This window comes from Balaenoptera physalus (assembly GCF_965194825.1).
Source record: "Balaenoptera physalus genome assembly, chromosome: 1".
Classification (NCBI taxonomy): domain Eukaryota; kingdom Metazoa; phylum Chordata; class Mammalia; order Artiodactyla; family Balaenopteridae; genus Balaenoptera; species Balaenoptera physalus.
In genome coordinates this window covers 84,096,633-84,120,817 of record NC_138882.1, presented here as the reverse complement: position 1 = coordinate 84,120,817, position 24,185 = coordinate 84,096,633, and the positions used below count along the sequence as shown (strand labels likewise).

Here is a 24,185-nt window from a genome sequence, read left to right as displayed (position 1 = left end):
TGCTTTCACTGCCTAGGGCCTGGGTTTGATCCCTGGTAGGGGAACTAGGATCCCACAAGCTGCGAGGCCAAAAAAAAAAAAAAAGATAATAAGAAGATACTGTGTACAATTCTACAGAAATAAACATGAAATTTCCAATGAAATAGTCAAATTCCATGAAGAATACTTTTCAAAACAGAAACAAGTAGAAAATCTGAGTCTGAAGATTCTGTGTTTGTTAAAGAATTTGTATCTAAAAATTAAAGATCTTTCAACAAAGAGAACTCCAGGAGCAGGTGGCTTCACTGGTGAATTCCAGTAAACACCAAAGCAAAAAGTAAAAACATTCTTCCAATTCATTTTGCGAGATCACCATAACCTTGATAACAAAAACTGATAAGAACATTAATAAAGAATATGTAGGCTAATCTTTCTTATGAATATAAATACAAAAAATCCTAAATAATACATTAGCAAATTGATTCTAACTATATATAAAAAACTTACTACATCACAAAAAATTGGACTTATTCTAGGAAAGCAAGACTGGTGTAAGAGTTGACAATTTATCAATGTAATTAATCATATTGACAGAATAAGTGAGAAAAACACATGTCTATCTCAATAGATACAGAAAAAGTGCCTGATAAAATTCTATACAATTCATAATAAAACCTCTTAGAAAACTAGACATCGAAGGAAACTTCCTTACTCTGATGAAGAGTATAATAAAAAACCTACATCTTATGTCATGACTTAATAGTGAAATATTGAAAGTTTTCCTCCTGAGACTGAGAATGAGACAAAGTTATCCACTATCATCACTTCCAGTCAATATTGTTCTGAAGGCTCTAGTCAATGTAATAGGCAAGAAAAAGAAATAAAAATGGCAAGTATTGGAAAGAAAGAAAGAAAGAAAGAAAGAAAGAAAGAAAGAAAGAAAGAAAGAAAGAAAGAAAGAAAGAAAGAAAGTTGCAGTTGCAGATAACATGATTGTGTACATAGAAAACCCAAAAGAATCTATAGATAAATTATTACCATTAATAAATGAATTAGGAAGATTATGGATACAAAGTCAAATAAAAATTGATTGAGTTTCTATATAAATCAACAATAACATGTTCTTTTAAATAAATAGTGCTGGAACAATTGAATGTATATGGAAAAAATAAATATTGACCCTTACCTCACACCCATACACAAAAAAATTAATTCAAAATGAATCATAGGCCAAAGTATAAAAGGTAAGACAATAAAGCTTCTAGAAGAAAACAAAGAAGGCTATTTTTATGACCTTGAAGTAGAGAGAAAGTTAAGACATAAAACATACTAACTTAATACTTAAATACTAAAGTATTAACTAAAGCTAAATGTATGCCTACTCTGTGACTAGAAAATTCACTCCTAGGTGAGAGAAATATGTGTATATGTTTATCAAAAGACATGTACAAGAATGTCCACAGCAACTTTATTCACAATAGCCAAAAAGTCAAAACAGTCTGTCTATCAACAGAATGGGTAAACAAATTGTACATTCATACAATGAGATACCACATGGCAATAGAAAGAATGAACTATGGATACACACAACAACATGGATTAATCTCAGAGACATTATGTTGAGTAAAATAAGCCAGACACAAAGGATAACATTATATATGACTTCGTTTATGCCCAAATCAAGAAGAAGCAGAACCAGCAATAGTCATTCTCACAATAGTGGTTACTCTTGTGGTGCTGGGGATGGGGAAGAACCTTCTGGGATGCTAGGAATATTCTATATCTTGGCCTGGGTGGAGTTTTCATGAATGTATACATATGCAAAAATTCATTGAACTATGCACTTAAGGTCTACGCTTAGTGTACCTCATGGCTATGTATAATATGTTTCAATTTGAAAAGTATTTTAAAAAAGAAAAATACCATTTATAATAAGCTTCCAAAACAAATATCTAGAAATAACTCTAATAAGTGAACTATCCATGTAATCACATCTGAAACCTCCCTAGTGCTCTGCTCCAGACCCCTGCCCCCACTTCCCCAAAGGTAACCTCTATCCTGACCCCCAACACCATAGATCAGTTTTGCCGGTTTTTACACTGTATATAAATTGAATCAGGCAGCCTGATATTTTGTGTCTTTTACATTTGTGAGATTCATCCATCATGTGCTGTACAAAAACAGTCAGTGGGCCTGATGTGGCCCAAAGGCTAGGGTTTGCTGACCCTGAGCTGGAGTATCAGAAAAGTCTAAATAGCCATGAATGGGCTTCAGCTCAGCTGTCCTACCATCCTTTGGGTGATGGTGGTGACAGGGGGCAATGCTCCAAGGATTGCTCTGGCACTGTCTTTTCCCAGGTCTCACATCTGCACTCAGCATGATCCAGAGCAAGAGGGAGGAAGTGTCTCCTTTGCCATCCATCATGTCTATCCTCAAACTGAACCTGGGGAGTGCTGTGCCGTGTGTGTGTGTGTGTGTGTGTGTGTGTGTGTGTGTGTGTGTGTGTGTGTGTGTGTGTGTAATGTGGAGTGTTCTAAGTGTGAGGCCCAGCGCAGGAGCCCCACTTACTCATGTCAAGTCAATGTTCTTGAATGCAAGAGCACTGTTTATTGAGGCTGAAGCCCAGACAGCAAGGAGAAAGAGGCCAGAGATGAGGCAAGACATAAAAGCAGAGGTGGCTTCTGGAGAACCTTTTTCTTGGCTGAGGCATTTCAGCCTGATACTGGGAATAAGCCATAGCCCATGAGGGGTGTAAAGTGGAGGAGAGCCTGCCCCACTCCAACTCAGTTGGAGTGAGGCTTTTTGGGTTCTTCTCACACTGCCCTTTCCTATGGTTCAAAGATAACAATAGGACTAACTTCCAATGTATTCATTTCTCATGTTATTCATTGAATTTAGAGTTCCTCCCCTCTAATCCCCTCCTCTCCATCACCTTGGGAAGGGTGGAGATCCAGGAAAGAGATGGGGTGTGGTGCCTGGAGGCTGAAGTGTACATCTTGATTGTTTAACTTGGGGACCCTGAGGGCAGAGGGCTGGAGGGTGGGGAGGGGAAAGGAAGGCACTGGAAAGTCCCGTGAGCCTGGCAGGTCACAGACCACAAAGCCCGTCTAGAGGAGAGAGCCTGATTCTAAAAGCAAGGAGGGAACGATTGGCAGTTCCTCACTGGTTTGTCTGTAGCAGCAGAGCTGCAGGCATTTCTGTACACGGGTAGGTGTAGACCTGTTCTTCCAGATGGAGCAGTCGTCTCCCCGTGCTCAGAATCTACACTGCTGCTTTCTCCCTCCCGCAGATCCCACAGGCCTGTTCTGTTATTAGCACACATTTTTGTGTGCAGCTCCAAACTCTGACAGCTTTATTTAAAACACCCTTATTTTACCCTGCCATTTGGTTTGTATTTTGGCTGGGTATAGAATTCTAGGTTGGAGATACTTTCCCATCACAATTTTGAAAGCACTGCTCCATTGCCTTCTTTCTTCTAGTGTTGCTATGGAGACCAAGCCATTCTGATTCCTGTTTCTATCAGTCTGGGTTCAATCAGGAGACAGGAACACACAGTGATTCCACACAGGGAAGTTTACTACAAAAAAGTATTAAAGTGGGAATTCCCTGGTGATCCAGTGGTTAGGACTTGGTGTTTTCACTGCTGAGGGCATGGGTTCAATCCCTGATCTCACAAGCCGTGCAGTGTGGCCAAAAAAAAAAAAAAAAAGGTGTTAAAGTATGACAAAAGAATGATTATAAGATGTAAGAGAACTCTATGGTATCTGAGGGCTGAGGGAGATATCCAAGGAAGAATACATTTGGAAGGGATCTCTCCCTGAGGCAGGGTTTCAGACCTAACTGGAGAAGGTGTAGTTGCAGCCCAGTGGATAGCAGAGAAGGGTGTTGGTTTGTTGGGCAGGCAGGAAGCAACCCTTCAGGGCACAGGTGAGCCACAGCTGGTAGCCTGGCATACAAAGAGGGTGAGAGCACTGGTGCAGTAGGCCTGCAGTGCACAGAGTCCATATGTGAAGGGTCACAGCATCGGGAGGACAGTGGGGCATGTGGCTGGGGCAGAGCAACCCAGGATGTCCTTCCCTCCCACCTCTGACCAATGGTGCAGCTGCTGGACCCAGCAGGAAAAGCCCCTTCCTCCTGCAATGTCCCTCCAGCACCTTCTACCTAGAAAGCTTAATAGCGAGCAACAGCTTGCTCGCTGTGAAAGAGAGATGCTTAAAAGAATCCCCCCAATGCAGCCAAAAATAAATAAATAAATTGATTGGAAAAAAAAAAGAATCCCATCCATCATCACTGAGAAGGTATTAAAAGGCAGATTTGGAGCTGAGAAACAGTACATTGGTAACTGGCACATTGATTCTTTGTGGTGATTATTTTTTCTCTCTTGCTGAAAGTTTGTAAAAGTCTTTCTTTGTCTTCAGTGTTTCCTTGGTGTGGGTCTAGTTTCATTCCTTGTTTTAGACACTCAGCCGACTCTTTCAGTCCAAGAACTCATCATGTCTTTTAGTTCTGAGAAATCTTGAATTATTCAAATTATTTTTTCCTCTCTATTTTCTCTTTTCTCTCTTATTATTCAAATAGTGTACTTCTTGGGCTGTTTTTCTCGTTTTCTTATCTTTTCCTTTTATACTCTATTGCTTTGGTTTTTTTTGGCTATAGTTTCTGGAACATTTCTTTAACTTTATCTTTCAACTCTTCTAGTGAGTTTTTAATTTCTGCTGTCATGTTTTTAATTTTCAAAGAGCTCTTTTTTGATCCTTGAATGTTTTTCCTCTTTTTAAATAGCATTTCATTTTTGTTTCGTGAACATAATATCTTTTAGTGTCTCTCTGAGAATATCAGTGATACTTTTTAAAAAGTCTTCTTCCTGCACAGACTGTTTCAACAAGTTGCTTTTCACTCTGTTTTTTTTTTTTTTTTTTTTTAATTTTTGGCTGTGTTGGGTCTTCATTTCTGTGTGAGGGCTTTCTCTAGTTGTGGCAAGCGGGGGCCACTCTTCATCGCGATGCGCGGGCCTCTCACTATCGCGGCCTCTCTTGTTGCGGAGCACAGGCTCCAGACGCACAGGCTCAGTAGTTGTGGCTCACGGGCCTAGTTGCTCCGCGGCATGTGGGATCTTCCCAGACCAGGGCTCGAACCCGTGTCCCCTGCATTGGCAGGCAGATTCTCAACCACTGCACCACCAGGGAAGCCCCCCATTCTGTTTTTTTGTTTGTTGGTATCTTCTGTGCTGAAGGTTTTTACTCAGGTGTCTGGTAATCCTAGACAGTCTGATTATTTCTGAGAGGCAAACTGTATCAGTCAGGTCCCAAAAGTAAACATAGTTTCACTCAAACTAGGGTAATTTCAGGAGGCTTTATTTACAAAATGGCTGTTTACAAAGGCAGAGCGGAGGAGCTGCGTCTCTGGTGGAGAGACACAGGGAGGCCGAGGTGACATCAGAGAGGAACAGAAGAGCAAACGGCCCAGCCTCGTCTTCCTCCCTCGCTCCTGTTTACTTCCTGGCTTCCACATTGGTCAAACCAACCAGAAGTTGGAGGGCGCGGGAGCCTGCATATCTTCCATACCTGGGAGCGTCCCCAAGCAGAGGGCAGGGCAGAGAGGAAGGAGGTGCGGAGGAGCAGATGGGAAATATCTGACACAGGAACCAAGATGCTGACCGGAAGCTCTGGGGCGGGGTGGAGGTGGGGTATCTGAGTGGGACTGTTTGCTGGGAAAATTCCCAAATGTCTGAATCTTTAGGTCTTTCCTCTCAGGCTCGTCAGATTTCCCGGAGAAGAATCTAGCAGTCGCCTTCCAGCGGGGAACACTGGTCTGGACCCCCGTATTCTGGTTGCTGAAAGGAGCAGAGGGCTGTGGGCCTCGGCATTTAGCATTCAGCACACACACAGCCAATCCTCTTCTTCTAGAAACCTCGCCTATGCTCTCAAATGTGCCTGATGTCCCCCAGTTCAGAGGTCCTGTTTTGCCCTGTTTAGAGAATAAACCTGTAGATTTCTGTGGGAGTGAAAGGGAGACAGTTACCCCGTAATAGAAGGTAGAAGAGGGAGATTGAGAGAGCTGCCTCTTAAATAGCTTTCAACCACCCCTCCCTATTCACACACACGCGCGCACACACACACACACACACACACACACACACACACACTCAGTTTCAAAGGTCCTTGGAACTGTCAGCTCATGAGTCTTTTGAGGATTTTGTGGAATAAATTGTCTTTCCCTGCTGGCAGTTTTAGGATATGGCTTTCTCAAGTTGGCTAAGTCAGTTAGCACTGACACATGGGTGACTTTCCGGTTCCTGGCCTCTGTCTGGAAGTCTCAAGTCTTCTTTGGCTGAAACACAGTATATCTGGAGAGGGCTTATGGGAAAGGGGAAGAAAAGGCATCCTGGGGCCAGAGTGTGAAGTGTTTCGAGGAGACTGTACTTTTCTCTAGAGGCTGTGGGTTTGGGGATGGGAGCTAACAACTTGGGTCTAGCTATATGGGCCCTTTGGTAAGTTTATCTGGGTCCCCATTTTCTATTGGCTCCTGTGTGATGACTCAGTAGGGTGTGAGGAAGGAAGCAATGAACTATAAAGTGCTATACCGTGATACATTATTTTTCAAATGCAGACAGAATTTTCCTGTCTTTATGTCTTCGCTAATACCGTTGCTTCTGCTTGGAATTTTCTCTGTCTTCTCCCTCACCTCTCCATCTCTATTTACAGACATGGTACATTTAAGTCCAGCTCAGTGTCAACTCCACTATGAAATTGATGCCCTCAAACTGAATAGGAACTCCCAAGCTCCCAAACCTTTAATGAAGGCCACTTTTTTCTCACCTCCATTCCTGTCTGTATTAGCCAGAGAAATGAAACCATTAGGATATATATCCTGTGTGCGTGTGTGTTATCTCTCTGTATATCCTATATAAATCTCTTTTAATAAAGAGATTTATTATACAGAATTGGCTCATGTGATTTGAAGGCTAGCAAGTCCCAAGATCTGCAGGGTGAGCTGACAAGCTGGAGCCCCAGGAGAGCTGATGGTGTAGTAGTTCTGTCCAAATCTCACTTCCGCCTTTTGCTCTTCCAGCCCTCCCAATACCTTTGTAACTAATTCCTTATATTTCATTCCATCAATTGAAAAACATGTGGAGGGACTTCCCTGGTGGTCCAGGGGTTAAGACTTAGCCTTCCAATGCAGGGGGTGTGGGTTCAATCCCTGGTCAGGGAGCTAAGATCCCACATGCCTCAGGGCCAAAAAAACAAAACATAAACAGAAGCAATATTGTAACATATTCAATAAAGACTTTAAAAATGGTCCACATCGGGCTTCCCTGGTGGCGCAGTGGTTGAGAATCTGCCTGCCAATGCAGGGGACACGGGTTCGAGACCTGGTCTGGGAAGATCCCACATGCCGCAGAGCAGCTAGGCCCGTGAGCCACAATTACTGAGCCTGCGCGTCTGGAGCCTGTGCTCCGCAACAAGAGAAGCCGTGCTAGTGAGAGGCCCGCGCATCGCGATGAAGAGTGACCCCCACTTGCCGCAACTGGAGAAAGCCCTCGCACAGAAACGAAGACCCAGCACAGCCATAAATAAATAAATAAATAAAAATAAATAATTAAAAAAAAAAATGGTCCACATCAAAAAATCTAAAAAAAAAAAAAAAATATGGAGTGGCTTTTGCTTTCTTGACCATACTCTGATTTATAAAAAGCAGACTTATCTATTTTATGGATATTATGATATCCTTCCTGGAAGTACAGTAATTTTGAATTGGTCTTTCTCCCTTCCACATATTTTGTTTTTATTTTTTTAATATAAATTTATTTTATTTATTTATTTTTGGCTGCGTTGGGTCTTCGTTGCTGTGTGTGGGCTTTGTCTAGTAGCGGCAAGCAGGGGCCACTCTTGGTTGCGGTGTGTGGGGTTCTCATTGTGGTGGCTTCTCTTGTTGCAGAGCATGGGCTCTAGGCACGCGGGCTTCAGTAGTTGTGGCACATGGGCTCAGTAGTTGTGGCGCCAGGCTTAGTTGCTCTGCGGCATGTGGGATCTTCCTGGACCAGGGCTCGAACCCGTGTCCCCTGCATTGGCAGGTGGATTCTTAACCACTGCACCACCAGGGAAGTCCCTTGTTGGCTTATTTTTTAAATGTCATATCCAAATACAATATCATGAAGATTTTTCTGTATTTTTCTTTTTGTTTTTTGGCTGCGTTGTGCAGCATGCGGGATCTTAGTTCCCCAACCAGGGATCAAACCCATGCCTCCTGCACTGGGAGTGTGGAGTCTTAAACACTGGACTGCCAGGAAGTCCTTTCTGTATGTTTTCTTCATTTTGAGTTAATTTTTGTATATGGTGTTAGGTAAGAACCCGACTTCCTTTTGTTTTTGTTTTTTGGCCGCACCTGGAGGCTTGTGGGATCTTAGTTCCGCAACCAAGGATTGAACCCGGGCTAAGGCAGTGAAAGCGCTGAGTCCTAACCACTTGACTGCCAGGGAATTCCTCCTACTTCTTTCTTTTGCACGTGGATATCCAGTAGTCCCAGCACCATTTTTTGAAAAGACTGTCCTTTCCCTGTTGAATGGTCTTGGAACCCTTGTCAGAAAATCAATTGGCCATATCAAGTACAGATTCCTCAATAGCACTGAAAAAAAAAAATCAATTGACCATATGTATAAAGATTTATTTGGGAGCTCTCTAGTCTATCTCATTGACCTGTATGTCTGTCCTTATGCCAGTACCACACTGTTTTGTTTTTTTTAAAAAATAAATTTATTTATTTATTTTTGGCTGTGTGAGTTCCTCACTGCTATGCGAGGTCGCGGCGAGTGGGTGCTACTCTTCGTTGCGGTGCGCAGGCTTCTCTTGTTGTGGAGCACAGGCTCTAGGCGCGCCAGCTTCAATAGTTGTGGCACACGGGCTCAATAGTTGTGGCACTAGGGCTTAGTTGCTCCTCGGCATGTGGGATCTTCCTGGACCAGGGCTTGAACCCATGTCCCCTGCATTGGCAGGTGGATTCTTAACCACTGCACCACCAGGGAAGTCCCACCACACTGTTTTGATTACTGTAGCCTTGTAGTAAGTTTTGAAATAAAAAAGTGTAAGTCTTCCAATATTATTCTATTTTTTCAAGACTGTTTTGAGTATTCAGGATCCTTTGAGATTTCATATAAATTTTGGAATGGGTTTTTCTATTTCTTCAAAAAGTGACATTGGAATTTTGATAAGAATTGCATCGAAACTGTAGATAACTTTGGGTAGTATCATCATCTTAACGGTATTAAGTCTTCCAATCCATGAACACAGGATGTCTTTCCATTTATTTAGGTCTCTTTTAATTTCTTTCAGCAATGTTTTGTAGTTTTCAGCATACAGGGTGTTTTGCCTTGTTGGTTAAATTTCTTCCTAAATATTTTACTTTCGTTGACGCTATTGTAAATAAAATTGTTTTTTAAAATTTCCTTTTCTGATTGTTCATTGCTAGTGTATAGAAATGCAGCTGGTTTGTGTCTGTTTAGTTTGTACCTTGCAACTTTGCTGAATTCATTTATTAGCTCTAACAAGTTTGTGTGTGTGTGCGCGTGTGTGTGTGTGTGAGATCTTTAGAATTTTCTTAAAAAATAAGATCATGTAGTCTGTGAGCAGAGATAAGTTTACTTACTCCTTTCCAATTTGGATGTCTTGAATTTCTTTTCTTTGCCTAATTGCTCTGGCTAGCACTTATAGTACTATGTTGAACAGAAGTGGCAAAAGTGAGAACCCTCGTTTTGTTCCTGATCTTAGGGAAAAGCTTTCATTCTTTCCCCATTGAGTATGATGTTAACTGTGGGTTTTTCACATACGGCCTTCATTCCCTCTTCCACTTCGATTAAAACAACGACTCCTTGAATAAGGTTGTGAACATTCTTTGGTGATTCATCCAATAAATATTTATTAAGTGTCTACTCTGTGCCAGGAACTTGTTTTATGCACTGAGGATAGAGTGATGACCAGACGGACACATGCCTACGAGAAGGCAATAAGGGTTCTAAGCAAAACAAGAGTGATATGATTAAGTGTGGACTAGTGCGGTGAATATAGAGAGATGCAGATGGATTTGAGATCTGTTCTGGATCGCAGCGCTGTCACGAACTGGATGACAGAGAAAAGGAGAAGGAGGAGTTAAGGATGACTCTTAGGTTTCCGACACGGGCAGAGGGTTGGGCAAGTCCCCGAGGTAGAGAGCACAGGAGGGAGATCAAATCGTGAGAGGACGAGGATGGCTCAGTTTTGGACACATTGAGTTTGAGCAGCACATGAGACCTCAAAGTGGAGATGTCAGGTATGCAGTTGTTTGTGCTAATCACAAGTGCCAACGAAATATTTGGGCTGAAGATAAACATTTGCGAGTCAGTGGAAGTGGATGAAATAGACTAGAGAGAGAATGTTTGGGAGGAGAAGGTGGCCTAGGGAGTAATTTCAGCATCAGATTGAGGAGGAAGAGTTTATAAAAGAGACTGAGAGGAGTGGCCAGGAAGGTGGGAGGAAAGTGTGATAGTAAGGAAGCCAAGTAAGTGAATTAAGAAGGAAGGAATGGGAAACCTGTCCAAGGCTGCTCAAAGGTCACATATAGTAACCCTAGAGTATGTTTCTGTATTTCTTAATCTGGATGGCAGTACATGGATGTCTATTGTATGATTCTTTTTACCTTTATATGTAACTAATATAGTATTATATATAAGAGTAATCAATTATAGGTATAATTAACATGAACAATTATTAATATATTAGGTATTAGCTTAAGATAAGAAGGGCACAGTCTGTCCTTCTTTCTTTGAATTTGTTGTAGTGCCAAGCTCCAAGTTTGGCACATGGCTGACATCCATTAAATACTTGTTAGAAACATAATGCTATTTCCTAGCAACATGCTGAGTTAATACTATGTGCCTGGCACTGTGCTAAGCGATTCACGTGTATTATCTCATGTAATCCTCATGTCCACCCTATGATTTTGGTCCTACTCTTGGTCCTATTTTACTGGTAAGGAAATCAAGGCTGGGAAAGATTAAATAACTAATACAAAGATGTCAAGCTGAGTCTGTCTGACTCAAAAGCTTCAAAAATTTATTTCATTTTATTTATTTATTCTTTTAAACAGCCTTATTGAGATATAATTTACATGACATGTAATTCTCCCACTTAAAGTGTACAATTCGGGACCTCCCTGGTGGTCCAGTGGTTACGACTCCAAGCTCCCAATGCAGGGGGCCCGGGTTCGATCCCTGGTCTGGGAACTAGATCCCACATGCATTCTGCAACTAAGAATCTGCATGCCACAACTAAAAAGATCCCACATGCCGCAGCGAAGATCCCACACATGGCAAATAAGATCCCACATGCCTCAACTAAGACCCGGCACAGCCAAATAAAATAAATCAGTAAGTAAATATTTTAAAAAATGAAGTGTACAATTCAATGGTTTTTTTTTAGTATATTCATAGATATGTGCAGCCATCACCACAGTCTATTTTAGAACATATTTATCACCTCAAAAAGAAACACAATAACCTCTAGCTATCACCCCTCTATTTCTTCATCATCCCCTATGCTCCCAGCCCTAAGCAACCACTAATCTACTTTCTATTTCTATAGATTTCCCTATTCTGGACTTTCATATAAGTGGAATCTTACAATATGTGGATTTTTGTGACTGCCTTCTTTCATTAGCATTATGTTTTCAAGGTTCATTCATGTATGTATCGCTACTTTATTCCTTTTTATAGCTGAATTATATTCCATTGTACGGAGATACTGAATTTTGTTTATCCATTCATCCACTGATAGACATTTGGGTTCTTTCTGCCTTTTAGCTATTATAAATGATGTCTCTTTAATATTTGTGTACAAGTGTTTGTGTGGACAAATATTTTTATTTCTCGTGGGCATATACTCGGGAGTGGAATTGCTGGGTCATATGGTAACTCTATGTTTAATCGTTTGAGGAACTTCCGGAATGTTTTCCAAAGTGACTGTATCATTTTACATTCCCACCAGAAGTATATGAGGGACTTTCCTGGCAGTCCAGTGGTTAAGACTCTGCGCTTCCACTGCAGGGGGCACGGTTTCGATCCCTGGTCTGGGGAACTAAGATCCCACATGTCATGTGGCCAAAAAACCCCCCAAAACCAAAAAGCAAACAATGCTGTTCTTCAATTAAAATTGAATCTTAAAACAAAAGTGTATGAGGTTCTGATTTGCTCACATCCTTGTCAACACTTGTTATTATTTGACTTTTTTTTTTTTTCATAAATTTATTTATTTATTTATTTATTTTTGGCTGCATTGGGTCTTCGTTTCTGTGTGAGGGCTTTCTCTAGTTGCAGCCAGCGGGGGCCACTCTTCATCGCGGTGCGCGGGCCCCTCACTGTCGAGTCCTCTCTTGTTGCGGAGCACAGGCTCCAGACGCGCAGGCTCAGTAGTTGTGGCTCACGGGCCTAGTTGCTCCGCGGCATGTGGGATCCTCCCAGACCAGGGCTCGAACCCGTGTCCCCTGCATTGGCAGGCGGATTCTCAACCACTGCGCCACCAGGGAAGCCCTATTTGACTTTTAAATTCTAGTTGACTCAAAAGCTTTTAATCTCTATGCTATATCGCTTGAAATTTAATAAAATTATGTTCAGCATGATCCAGAAAAGTGTATAAATTTAGCAAAGAGACTCATGAAAACTGTCAGTATAAATGAGGTTTTTTCCTTGAAGGAAAATTTCAGTTAGCAGAAAAAAAAAAGATATAAGTAACACCTTCCTTCTCCCATAAGTAACACCCATCTCCACTGGGCGGACGAGGTTATTACACATGTAGATTATTATTATCAGGCTAACAGTTCCTGAGCACTTCCTGGGTGCCGGGACTGAGCTAAGTACATCAGATAGTTTTCTCAGTTAATCCTCACAATAGCCCTGTGCAGTAGAAACTCTTACTATTCCTGTTTTACAGATAAGGAAAAATGAGGTTGGAGAAATTGGGTTTAGAAATTATCCAAGATCCTCAGCTGGTCAATGGCAGAGCTGGATTTGAATTCGGGCAATTTGGCTCAGGAATCTGCTTACACATGTATGTCTGCACGTATATATACAGCTACACATACAGGAATGATTGCTAAAGAGCCAGCTAATGGACACAAATGGAGTAGACGATCAGCGATGGGAAGGGTAATTATTACTCAACCCTTATTCTGTGAAAATCCAGAGTGTAATGCAGCTTCTGCTGGGAAGTGAAAGAACAAACAGCTCACATGTACTCTTGAAATCCAAGTTTAGACTATCTTCCAGGAAAGGTAAAATGGCAGACAGAGGTAGTAACTGCAGAGGCCCCAGCCCTGAGAAAGACTACTGTTGACGGCAGAAGCAAACTGGTCTGGAATGTTAAGTCTGCTGGTAAATTGTTCTCTATTCCAGAACGCTGTTTAACCCATGAAGCTAGAAGGGGCCTAAGAGAGTGTCTAATAACCAAATTCTACTGCAACCTGTTCACTTTATGGGTGATACAATGAGCTATAATTAAAAAACATATTCAGATGGACTCTTCTGTCTAGAAAAAAATGTGCTTTGGGAAAATTTACTTTTACATTTTTGAAACAAACACTCATATAGGACCTACCACGTGTGGGGCATTGTTATAAACATTTTACATATGTAATTAACTTAATTCTCATAAAAATCCCATGAGGCTACTTTTATTTCCGCTATTTTACAGATGGAGACATTGAAACATAGCGACGTTAAATAATTTGTCTAAGGACATACAGCTAATAAGCGGCAGAGCTGGAAATTGAGCCCAGGAAATCTGGCTCCAGAGTCTGTGTACATAGAATTATATTGTATATTGCATTTTAAAAAGTCCACACTCTGAAGGAGTTTCAAGTAAATCCTTTAATAACATGGGTCATCTCCCTTCCCCACCTACTCAACATTGCATCTATTTTATATATCTGAATTTTCAAGCCCCTAGTTTGTTTAATTTTATAATTGTGATGCTTTTTTTAAAATGTGGTAAAATGTACCTGATATAAAATTTACCATTTTAACCATAATTAAGTCTGCAGTTCAGTGGCATTAAGTACATTCACATTATGTACAACCATCACCACCATCCATCTCCAGAACTCTTTTCATCTTGCAGAACTGAAACTCCATCCCTATTAAACAATAATGTCCATTTCTGTCTCCCTTCAACCCCTGGCAACCACCATTCTACTTTCTGTCTCTGTGAGTTTGACTACTCTGGGTTCTTCGTATAAGTGGAATCATACAGTCTTTGTCCTTTTGTGTCTGGCTTATTTTACTTAGCAAAATGCCTTCAAGGTTCATTCATGTTGCAGCATGTGTCAGAACCTGCCTCTCTTCTTAAGACTGAATAATATTTCATTGTATACAGATACCATATTTTGTTTATCTGTTCATCCAAAGATGGACACTTGGGTTGCTTCCACCTTCTGCTATTATGAATGATGCTGCTGTGAATATGGGCGTACAAATATCTGTTTGAGTCCCTGTTTTCAATTCTTTTGTATATATGCCCCAAAATGGCATTGCTAGATCATATTTCACTTTAATTGTGCTGCTTTTTAGCAGTTACAAAGTTATAACATTCTATAAACATTACAAAAAGGGGAGATTTTATAAACCCTTTCTGAGAATGGTGCTAAAAATCCCTGCTCAAAGATGTGAGGTATACACACACACACACAAAATGGATACAGTGGAATGCTACTCAGCCATAAAAAAGAATGGAATTTTGCCGTTTGCAACAACATGGATGGACCTAGACGATATTATGCTTAGTGAAATAAGTCAGACAAATACTGTATATTATCACTTATAGGTGGAACCTAAAAAATAAAACAAATGAATATAATAAAACAGAAACAGACTCACAGATATAGAGAACAAACTAGTGGTTACCAGTGGGGACAGGGGAGGGGGGGTAGGGGATTAAGAGGTACAAAATACTATGCATAAAATAAATAAACTACAAGGATATATTGTACAGCACAAGGAATACAGCCAATATTTTATAACTTTAAATGGAGTATAATATATAAAAATATTGAATCACTATGTTGTACACCTGCAACTAATATAATACTGCAAATCAACTATACTTCAATTTTTTAAAAAATCCCTTTTCTGAGGGCCAACTCAGCTGGTGATGTGATGAAAAAGGGAAGGGACAATGTATTAAGCTCTGCTGCAGATGGTGAATGGAGAGAGCCTGAGTGCTTTGTGGAGCTGGGGTTCACCTCCGCTGTGAAGGTGGAGAAGTCTTCCCAGGCAGGATGAGGGTGCCGGGCCCTGGTTGGGGCTTGATCTTTGGGGGTGCTGCTGACCTAAGACACTGAGTTCTGCTGATTAGAGCGGTTCCCATATTATACCCCAGTTGGCCGCATGCTGTCAACCTCCTCCCAGCTGAGGAGAAAGGGAGGGGAAAGTTTCAGGGAATAATGAGCACCTTCCGGTAATTATTGATTAGTCAGGGCAGGAGGCCAGGGGAGGGGTCTGCAGGTCAGCCCAATCCCACTCCCCCACCCTGCTGCACTTCTTAGGATTATCATTGCCCCTAAAAGTGAATAGAAAACAAAGCGTATTGTTTTAAACTCTCCCAGATGAGAATAGCCCTAACACAGCAGCCCAAGCCTGGAGGGCATGGGGGCAGGGAGAGAATTAAAAAAAAAAAAAAAAAAAAAAAGACTCCTTTGAGTCATTATATCTGGGATCTTGACCAGGGGTTGCTGCCTGTTTCATCTTTGGCAAACCAGTCTCCCTCAGGAGGTCTGAGGGCAGAGGAGCAGATGATGAAGAATACCTTTTGGATTCAAAACAATCTATGTATTTATTCTATGGGGCCTCCAACAGACTTCTGTCTGTGGCGGACTTTAAGAGGCTTAATCTCTTCAGGTCAAAGGTGAGAGAGGACTTGCTGGTTGGGAAGGAGTCTGATAAAAGCAGTACCACAAGGACCTACTGTATAGCACAGGGAACTATACTCCTCAATATTTTGTAATAACCTATAAGGGGAAAGAATCTGAAAAGAAAAGTAGATATATATATGTATAACTGAATCACTTTGCTGTACACCTGAAACTAACAGAACATTTTAAATCAACAATACTTCAATTAAAAAAAAAAAAAAGTGGTGCCAGCCCAGAGCTTCTCCCTCTAGGGGAGACCAGGGTAACTGCAGGGACACACAGTGAGTGGAAGGAGAGGGTCTGGGACGCCCAAGAAGGGCGTGTCCCAAATGCCAGGGACCCCCAGCCTACTCTCCCCTCCCAGCCTACCTATCCCTGAGTGCCTGCTGTGATGGGATCGACAGATGTCCTGCAGTGTCCTTGGTCCTGTGCCCACTGCGCCATCCCTCAGTGAGAGTTCTGGGTCAAGAGCCAGACTTCACTCCAGAGCTGCCAGGTAGCAGCTGTGCAGTCTTGATCAAGTCATCTCACTTCTCTGAGCCTCAGCGTAATCTTCTGAAAACTGGGGACACTATCTCCTAGTTCTCGGGGTTAAGAAATTCAAAGGAGATCAAGTTGCGAAAGCATTTTGTAAGCAGCACAGTTACCCAAGAGAGGTGCCCTGGTTAAAGTCCTAGCTGTCCCTTCTACTGCAGGATCACTGCAGTGAGTCTGGCAATCGAGGTCCCCAGGGTGCTTCAGCCCTGTCTGGTCTTTATTTCTGATTTCTGGTGACCAGATAGCCCCATCCTCACTCTGCAATTCACCCCAGAGCTCTTGCCAAGTCTATATCCCCCACAGGCCTGAGTCTTCTCCTCTTCCGGGGGGCAAAAAGTCTCGCCTGAGACACTGGTGACCCCCATGGGTGCTGGCATCAAGAACCAGGCCTGGGAGAGGGCAGGTCAGGCTGAACTGAACATGTATGTTTTCTTCTCTTCCTTATCAGTGTTTTTCACAACAAAGCCTGGAATGTTGGCCCATGAATTTTGAACCTTCACTTAGTGCAGAACTCAGGTGGGGCTTGAAGGAGTTCAGAGAGTTTGCTCAGACTGTACCCCAGGGGAGGCCACATCTCCCCGACAAAGGCCCTCCACATGCCAGGCCCTGCTCAGCCGTGTGGATACAAAGATGAGCTTTATGGTGTGGCAGGGAAGATGGGGTGGTGAACAAAGTCAGGAGGGGGTTTTGAGGCAGCACAGAGACAGACCACCTAATCCAACCTCGTGGATGATAGGATTGCAGGGAAGCAGTCAACCTTCCTGGAGAAGACATCCCAGGTGAGTCTTAAGGGTTAGTAGGGTGTAGGACAAAGGAGGGTGTCGACTGAAAAAAAAAAGCACAACCTAAAAGTTGAGAGTTCTGTTTAATTTAGCAGACATTCTTAGGACTTCAAGACAGCATCTCAAATAAATCTGAGAGACTGCTCCGAAGAGGCAAGAAGGAAACCAGGATATACAGGAGTTTTTGCAACAAAAGACCAGGTAGTCAGAAGATCAAAAGATTACTGTTAATAAAAGAAAACCAGATATCTCAAGTTAAGGAATTTAGTGCTAAATAATATTGTAGAAACAGAGTTATATTCAAGCTTGGAGATGCAGAAAACGAGGCTGAGAAGATAAAGATAGGCCAGATATTTTCATATGAACCACAATGCCAATAACTTGCATATTGTTGCTCTCGTCACACAAATCATGAAATAGAGGCTCTGAGAGGTTAAGTAGCTTGCCCTAGTCACACAGCCAGCAAATGGCAGAGCTGAGATGGGAACTCGATCTGTCTGACTCCAGAACACAGGCTCCGGCTGGTGGTTTGGATGGGGCAGCCCACTTCGGTGCAGAAGCCAGGTGCGTTCTGAGACACCTGTTCTTGGGCTTGAACATCCCTCCTTCAGACTCTCCTCCCTGAGCAGAGGGCTTTCTGCAGCCTTCTGGTTTCAGTCCCCCTTTGATTTTTTTCAGGTCTGCATCTGCCACAAATAGAGGGGAAGGGGGGCAACCACAGTGGGAACCACCTTCCAGGCCGCCTGCAACCTCATTTTAAATATCAGGAGAGAGGGCCAGTGGCCAAAAGATCTACCTTTCAACATGCCTTTTTTTCACCCCTGTCTGTGGGTGTGGCCAGAGCAAGCCCACCCAAACCAGCCTCCGTCAGGAGGTGGGTCGGGGCATATGCCTAGTTCTGCCAGGCACCGCTGATGGGTGGTTCCCACAGAGAAAGCCAGATGCACCGGGTGTGAGGGCTGCATTTCAGAAGCTCTGTTTCTTCAGACCAGGTCCTATCCACTGGGGGCTTCCGTCAGGCCACACCCATTCCTGCTGTCCCAGGAACCTGGATCCTGGTTAGGATCAGTCTGAAGCCCAAAGTGGAAAAGCACATCCTAATTAGCAGTTGCTGGGCCAGAAACTTCTTAGCTGAGACCTTATTTCAGCACTTTGCGCTCCCTCCAAACTCGGCTCTGAGGCCACCCTGTCAGCTTCAGGCTCCTTGGGGAATCTTGGTGAGCCCTTTCAAGAGCTGGTTGTGGTTGCTTCTGAAAGCCAAGCACCAGTTTCTGTCTGTCAAATCAGGAGGGCAGACATGCACGTTTTGACATCGATTGAGCACCTGTGGTCTGGACCCTGTGTCATGTGTCTAGAGCTTCACAACCACGGTATCTTCATAAACATCCCGACCACTATAGACTTTCTTATATCTGACAGATGAGGAAACAGAAGCTCAAGGGATTTCAACAGAAGTCACAGACACAGTAGGTGGAGGTCTGGATGGGAACCCAGGTCTTTATCTGCTTCCAAAGTCCAAACCTTCTCCCTGCCCGTGCTGCAAGGAACAGACAGGCACGGAGAGAGAATGTACCTTTACAGTAGTGAGTCACCTGATGCCCAAGCCTCATCCCAGATCCATTAAATCAGAATGTCTGGGGGTGGGACCCAGGCATCGATGGTTTTCAGGGCTCCCAGGTGATTCCAAGGGTCAGAAAGGGCTGCCAAGCACCGCTTTACTGTAACGGTAAAAGGCACATCGCCTCCTCCAGGGCTCTCCAGGTGCTCCTTTCACAGAGTAATCCTGGTCACGAAACCAAAAATCAAAACCGAGCCGGTGGTGTCTAATTCCCCTGCTCTGATCAACAGAAGTCGGGGGGAGGGCCCCCGGCTGAGCTCGCCCCCGCCGAGTTCGGGGATCCTGCCCTCGCGGCTCAGGTGCGGCGCTGCGGCAGGAAGCCACCCCTCCGCTCGGCCGGTGCGCGGGGCTGTTGCGCCATCCGCTTCGGCTTTCGTAACAGCACCCTGGGACGGCCGAGAGACAACTCCAGTGCGAGTTCCTCAAATGTTTTCTTGCGTTGCCAGGACCGTCCGCTGCTCTGAGTCATGTGTAAGTGGGAAGTCGCACTGACACGGAGCCTGGCCAGAGGGAGCCGAGCCGAGAGCGGCGCGGGGCTCGGGGACTCGCCGTGCGTGCAGATCGCGGGGCCCCAGGGGATGGGGGCTGCCCTCGGGGCTTAAGCCCGCCCGCCGCCCCGCCCCGCCCCGGCCGCCAGCTCCCGACCCGCGCGTCCGCCCGCCTCTCTGGGACCATGGGGCATTAGCCGAGGAGGAAGCATGCTGGCCGTCCGCTGCGCGCTGCTGACCGCCCTGCTTGCGACGCCCGGGACGGCGCTGGCACCGGGGGGCTGCCCCGCTCTGGGTAAGGGCTTCGGGCGCATCTGGAGGGCTGGAGCAGCCGGCGGGTGAGGGAACCGCTGTGGGCGCCGCAGACGCGGGGAGGCGGAGGGAGGCCGGAGAGGTGACGGCTCCCCTTGTCCGGGGCTAGCTTGGGTTCCCGCGGCACAAGGTGAGGCACAGGGCTGACCCAGCTGTCCGGTGGCGGGCGCTCGCTCGCGCGCCCCCTGCTGCGTCCTGCGCCTTTGGCCCGGCGCGCTTTCCCCGTGACTGCCCTGCGGCCGGGTAGCTCCCTGCGGTCTGCGTACAGGACTTGGTGTGTTCTCAGAAACCTGATTCTCTTGTCTCCTTCCCAGTGCCCCCAAGAGTCCTTACACAACTGCGGCCCGGGTTACTTTAAAAGGAGATGCCCTCGCGGGGTGGAGTTCCTGCCCGGGGCGTCCTTTGTACCAGCGCCCCCTTTGCCCCTCAGCTTTGGGGAAGGCATCCCGCCTGGCTCTCCCCTCAGCCCCCCGGGTTTATGTGTGGATGACAGTGCCTTGACTGTGAAGGGAGTGACATCATGGGCGCTGAGTCACGGACCCTCCCGCTGCCCCGCTGCCCGCGTGCCTCAGCCCGGGGAATTTAAGCCAAGTGGGGAGGTTGGCCAGGGATTGGGACGTCTTGAGGCTGGCACGCACTGGACTCCACTTCCAGACGAGAGAAGGAGGGGTGAGGCAGAGGGCACGGGGCACTTGTTGCTCCTGTGGACTGTAATCTGCCTCTGGCCGCCAGTCCTTTCTCTGGGCTCTGGCGGCATGCCCAGCTGCGCGTCTAGGCTCTCCTCTAGAGGAGCTGGGCAACTGCTTCTCCAGAGGTTTATTTTAGGGTCTGAGGGCTTCTTTGAGGACACAGCGGAAAACCAAGGGGGCAGCCGGCAGGCTTCTGGGAACAGATGGCTGGGGAGACGGTGGCTCTGGCTTTCACTGTGAGACCGCACTGCGCTCCTACCCTGGGTGAACGCCCTCAGCCTGACCCCTCCCTGCTGGAGAGAGCCGGGGGCTGATGTGCCTGCAGGTCCCTTTTCCTTCTGAATGGTTGTGTTCCTCGTGCTTGGAAGAAGAAAGTAAAGAGATTCTTTTTCTCAGCACACATTTATAACCCCTGCCAGTAACAGCCAATGTTGATTGAGGCCTCCTAGGCTTTACACACGTTTTCTAATTCTCTGCTGGATCTAAATAATACTTTGTTCCAAAGAAGAGGCTGAGGTTCAGAGAGGTTGGGATGGGAAGTTGTCAGGCCTAGTTGGTGGAGGTCCCCCCTCCATGGCCCTGTGCTCGGGGGTGGTAGATCCCCAAGACTCCCAAATGTAGAACTAGCCCAGCAGGCAGAGCTGGGGGTGTTTGGGGGCCAAGATGAGAGTCACCCCTGGCTGGCTGAGTGCTGGGCAGAAGAGGCCAAGGGAAGGGAAAGCCTGGGTTTGCCCACTGTTCTATCACAGGGAGGCAAGGCAGGGCTGAGGCCTGGGTCGCCCAGGAGGGCACAAGGCTTCCCTGCCTGCCTGTGTTGCTACTCACACCACACCCCAGGGCACCTGCCCCAGGGAGGTTACTGCTGTAGCTGCTGCTTTCTTTTGCTCCTAAGTGGCTGCAAGGTACTGTGAGGGCAGCCGGTTGCAGTCAGTTCTCCCTATTCCTGGTGCTCAGGTGGGATGGGCAAAGTGGTCTCAAGGCCCGGACAGGCTGTGAAAGGCAGAACTGAGAGTTTGGGGAGGAAGTGAAAGCCCTCCCAGTTCAGAAGGAAAATGCAGAGAAGTAGAAAATACCCAGTTCCCCTCCCACACCCACAGAGACTCAGCCCACAAACTTGAGAGCAAAAATAAAGACATTGTACAGGAAGCATGGAGCAAATGACTGTGAGATGTCTTGCTTTGGAGAAGTAAGGGGCCGAGAGGGGTAGCAGAGGCTGGAGTTGGTTTAGAGGGGAAATCCGCTGGCTCTCCGGGCTGTGGGCCCGCTTTCCTTGGGATCAGCCGCTGCCCACGCATCCGAGAGCTGGCAGGGCCGCTCAGGTGAATCGCCGTCTAGGGGCCTGGATTAGCTGGGATGTAAGTGTCGGGTGTGGAAGGCCTGGACATCGGTGACTCAGGTTCCTTCCATGTTCTGCAACACAAGACGGTGCGCACAACAAACACGTACACCTTTAAATCTCTCAGAGTCCTGTCTCAGCCTCTGAACTTCCCTTTAGGGCAACCTCTTTCTGCCCCCAATATCTACCTGCATTCCTAGTCTCACCCTAAATCAGTATTTCTCAAAAGGGTAGTTCTGGGTCTGTTTGAATCAGAATTGGTGTGTGTGTGTGCAGGTGTGCCACATGCACTGGGGGTGGGGGTTGGGTGCTTGACAAAAATGCTGATTCTTGGCCCCCACCCCAGATTTACTGAAGAGAAATATCTGGAAGTGAGGCTCAGGAAATGTCCTTTTCGGCAAACACCCCTTGTGATTCGCAAGTTTGAGGATGACTGGCTAAATGGTGTGATTGAGGAACTGAAGGAAGGCCCTCCCCCATCGGGCTTCTAGTTGCCAGAAATCTCTCCCCACTTTGGCTCTGCCTCTTGTTTACTCATTGCAGCAAACATTTATTGAGTCCTGTGAAGCCCTGGGATCAGCCACCCTGAGTCTACCCTAAAAGGAGCTTGAAAATGGTCAAGGTTAAATCCCTAAGAGGGACTGAGAAACCCTCTGACCTGTCCCACTGGGTACCAGCTACCCAAGGACAAGGTGTCGGAGGAGGGCGGGGTGGACCAAAACCCTGAGGCAGCAGGCACGTGGACCCTCACTGCATATCTCATCTCTGACCCTCCGCGTCTCCCCCTGCGGACTGGGTTAACAAATCCTCCGCTTACAGGGTGTTTGTAAGGATGACACAAAGCCACCCCGGTGCTCACCGCTGTCAATTCCCCTCCGCTTCTCCTGTCCCACCAGGCCTGCGTGCCACCGGCCCATCCGTGAGCCAGAGCGTGCCCATCACCAAATCTGGGCTTTTCCAGGTCAGTCTTAAAGGTCTAGAGCTGTTCTCTCGAATACGGTAGCCATTTACTAAGTATGGCTATTTGAATTTAAATTAATTAAAATGAAATCAAATTTAAAATGTAGTGCCTTAGTTGCACTAGTCACACTTGGCTACTGTATTCCATAGCGCAGGTATAGAGCATTTCGCGATCATTGCAGAAGGTTCTACTGCACAGCGCTGGTCTCGAGTGCTAAACAGTTTCTTCCAGAGGTTTTCTGTTGCTCTTCCTTTATCTCTCTCTGGACCTTCTCTCCACCTGAGCACAGCTCAACCCGCACAGGTAATGGTTAAGGTTTTGGAGCCAGACAGATCTCTGCCTGGCCCTGCCATGGAGAAATAACGTGAGCTTGGGTGAGGGATTTTACTTCTCAGAGACTCACTGTTCTCATCTGGAAAAGAGAAATAATTCATGTACTACCTTGCAGAGTTGTTATGATGATGAAATGCCCTAAGTAAGGTACTACAGAGTGTATAGTGAGGTCTCTAGCACAGAGCAAATGCTTAAATGCGTGTAGCTAATAACTTATTCATTTGAAAAAAATATTTTGAGCTCCTCCGATCTTCCAAGCACTATTGTAAGAGCAGAGGATACAGCAGTGAGCCAAATAGCCAAAAATCCCTGGCTCACTGGGGCTTCATTCTACCTGGGATGTATATTAAATATATAGTATGATAGTGACCTAGTGCTAAGGAGGAAAAATAAAGCAAGGGAGGGAGATAGGAACTGCGTACATGTTGAGGAGTATGTAGAATTGATCTTTTCGAGGGGAGGCCAGGGAAGTTCTCACCAAGAAGATGACGCTTGCATGAAGGCCTGAAGAAATATAAATGTTTAGGGATTCCTTATACTCCCATCTTGCGCAGGAAAATTCCTGCCTCCTCTTTAACAAGCTGGTCCTACGTGAGGGCCTGCTGGGTTCTGGAGCAGAGGGCTCTGTGGGGACACACGGGTGCCCTCTGCCCTGGTGAAGCTTGGGGTTGTCTCTGGGGAGACCAGGCCTCAGCCATTGGGCCCCTTAGACTCCAGCTGGACAGGGGAATGCTAAATGTCCTGTTGCTAACTGTCATTGAGGTATCAGTCTTTGGAAGAGAATCCTTGAGGGCTGGAGTGGCAAGAGGAAGATGGCAAAAAAGAGGCTTTTGACTCTTAGACTCTGTTTGGTGAAGCCCTGGGGAGTTTGTTTTGGGTCACCTGTGTGCTTTACTCTCTTCTGCACTTGAGATCCAAAAAGGTCCAAAGTCTCTGGCATAGTCAGGGGCTTTTCTGGCACGGTCCTGGGTTTGGCCTGACTTCTAGCTGCACCTCACTCCCACCTGCCCCCGCCAGCTCTGCCCTCTGGCTCTGCTCTTAGGAGTGTGCGCCCTGAGGCCCCGCATCCAGGCTGTCTCCCAGCACCTGTGCTCAGTTTCCCTCCACCTCCCAACTTCCTTTCCCGAAAAGCATCCTCTGGTTTTCTCTCTCTACGTGATGGTTACAACAACCGTTACCATACTGAGTGACGACCGTACACGGAACCGTGCTGGGCTCTT

At 45.6% G+C, this 24,185-nt stretch overlaps 1 protein-coding gene across 10 annotated transcripts in view; it reads left to right on the top strand.

The window, feature by feature from the left end:
• The first annotated feature begins 17,505 nt into the window (after positions 1 to 17,505).
• Positions 17,506 to 24,185, top strand: part of IL6R (interleukin 6 receptor) — a 47,621-nt gene continuing 40,941 nt past the window's right edge. For 4 of the 10 annotated variants that reach the window (XM_082435798.1, XM_082435791.1, XM_082435795.1 and 1 more), the window contains exons 1-2: positions 17,506 to 19,317; positions 22,491 to 22,632. In XM_082435798.1, coding sequence (XP_082291924.1) covers positions 19,273 to 19,317; positions 22,491 to 22,632 — 187 coding nt within the window. In that variant the 5' untranslated portion in view covers positions 17,506 to 19,272. The other 6 variants (XM_082435797.1, XM_082435800.1, XM_082435792.1 and 3 more) reach the window with 4 other exon arrangements.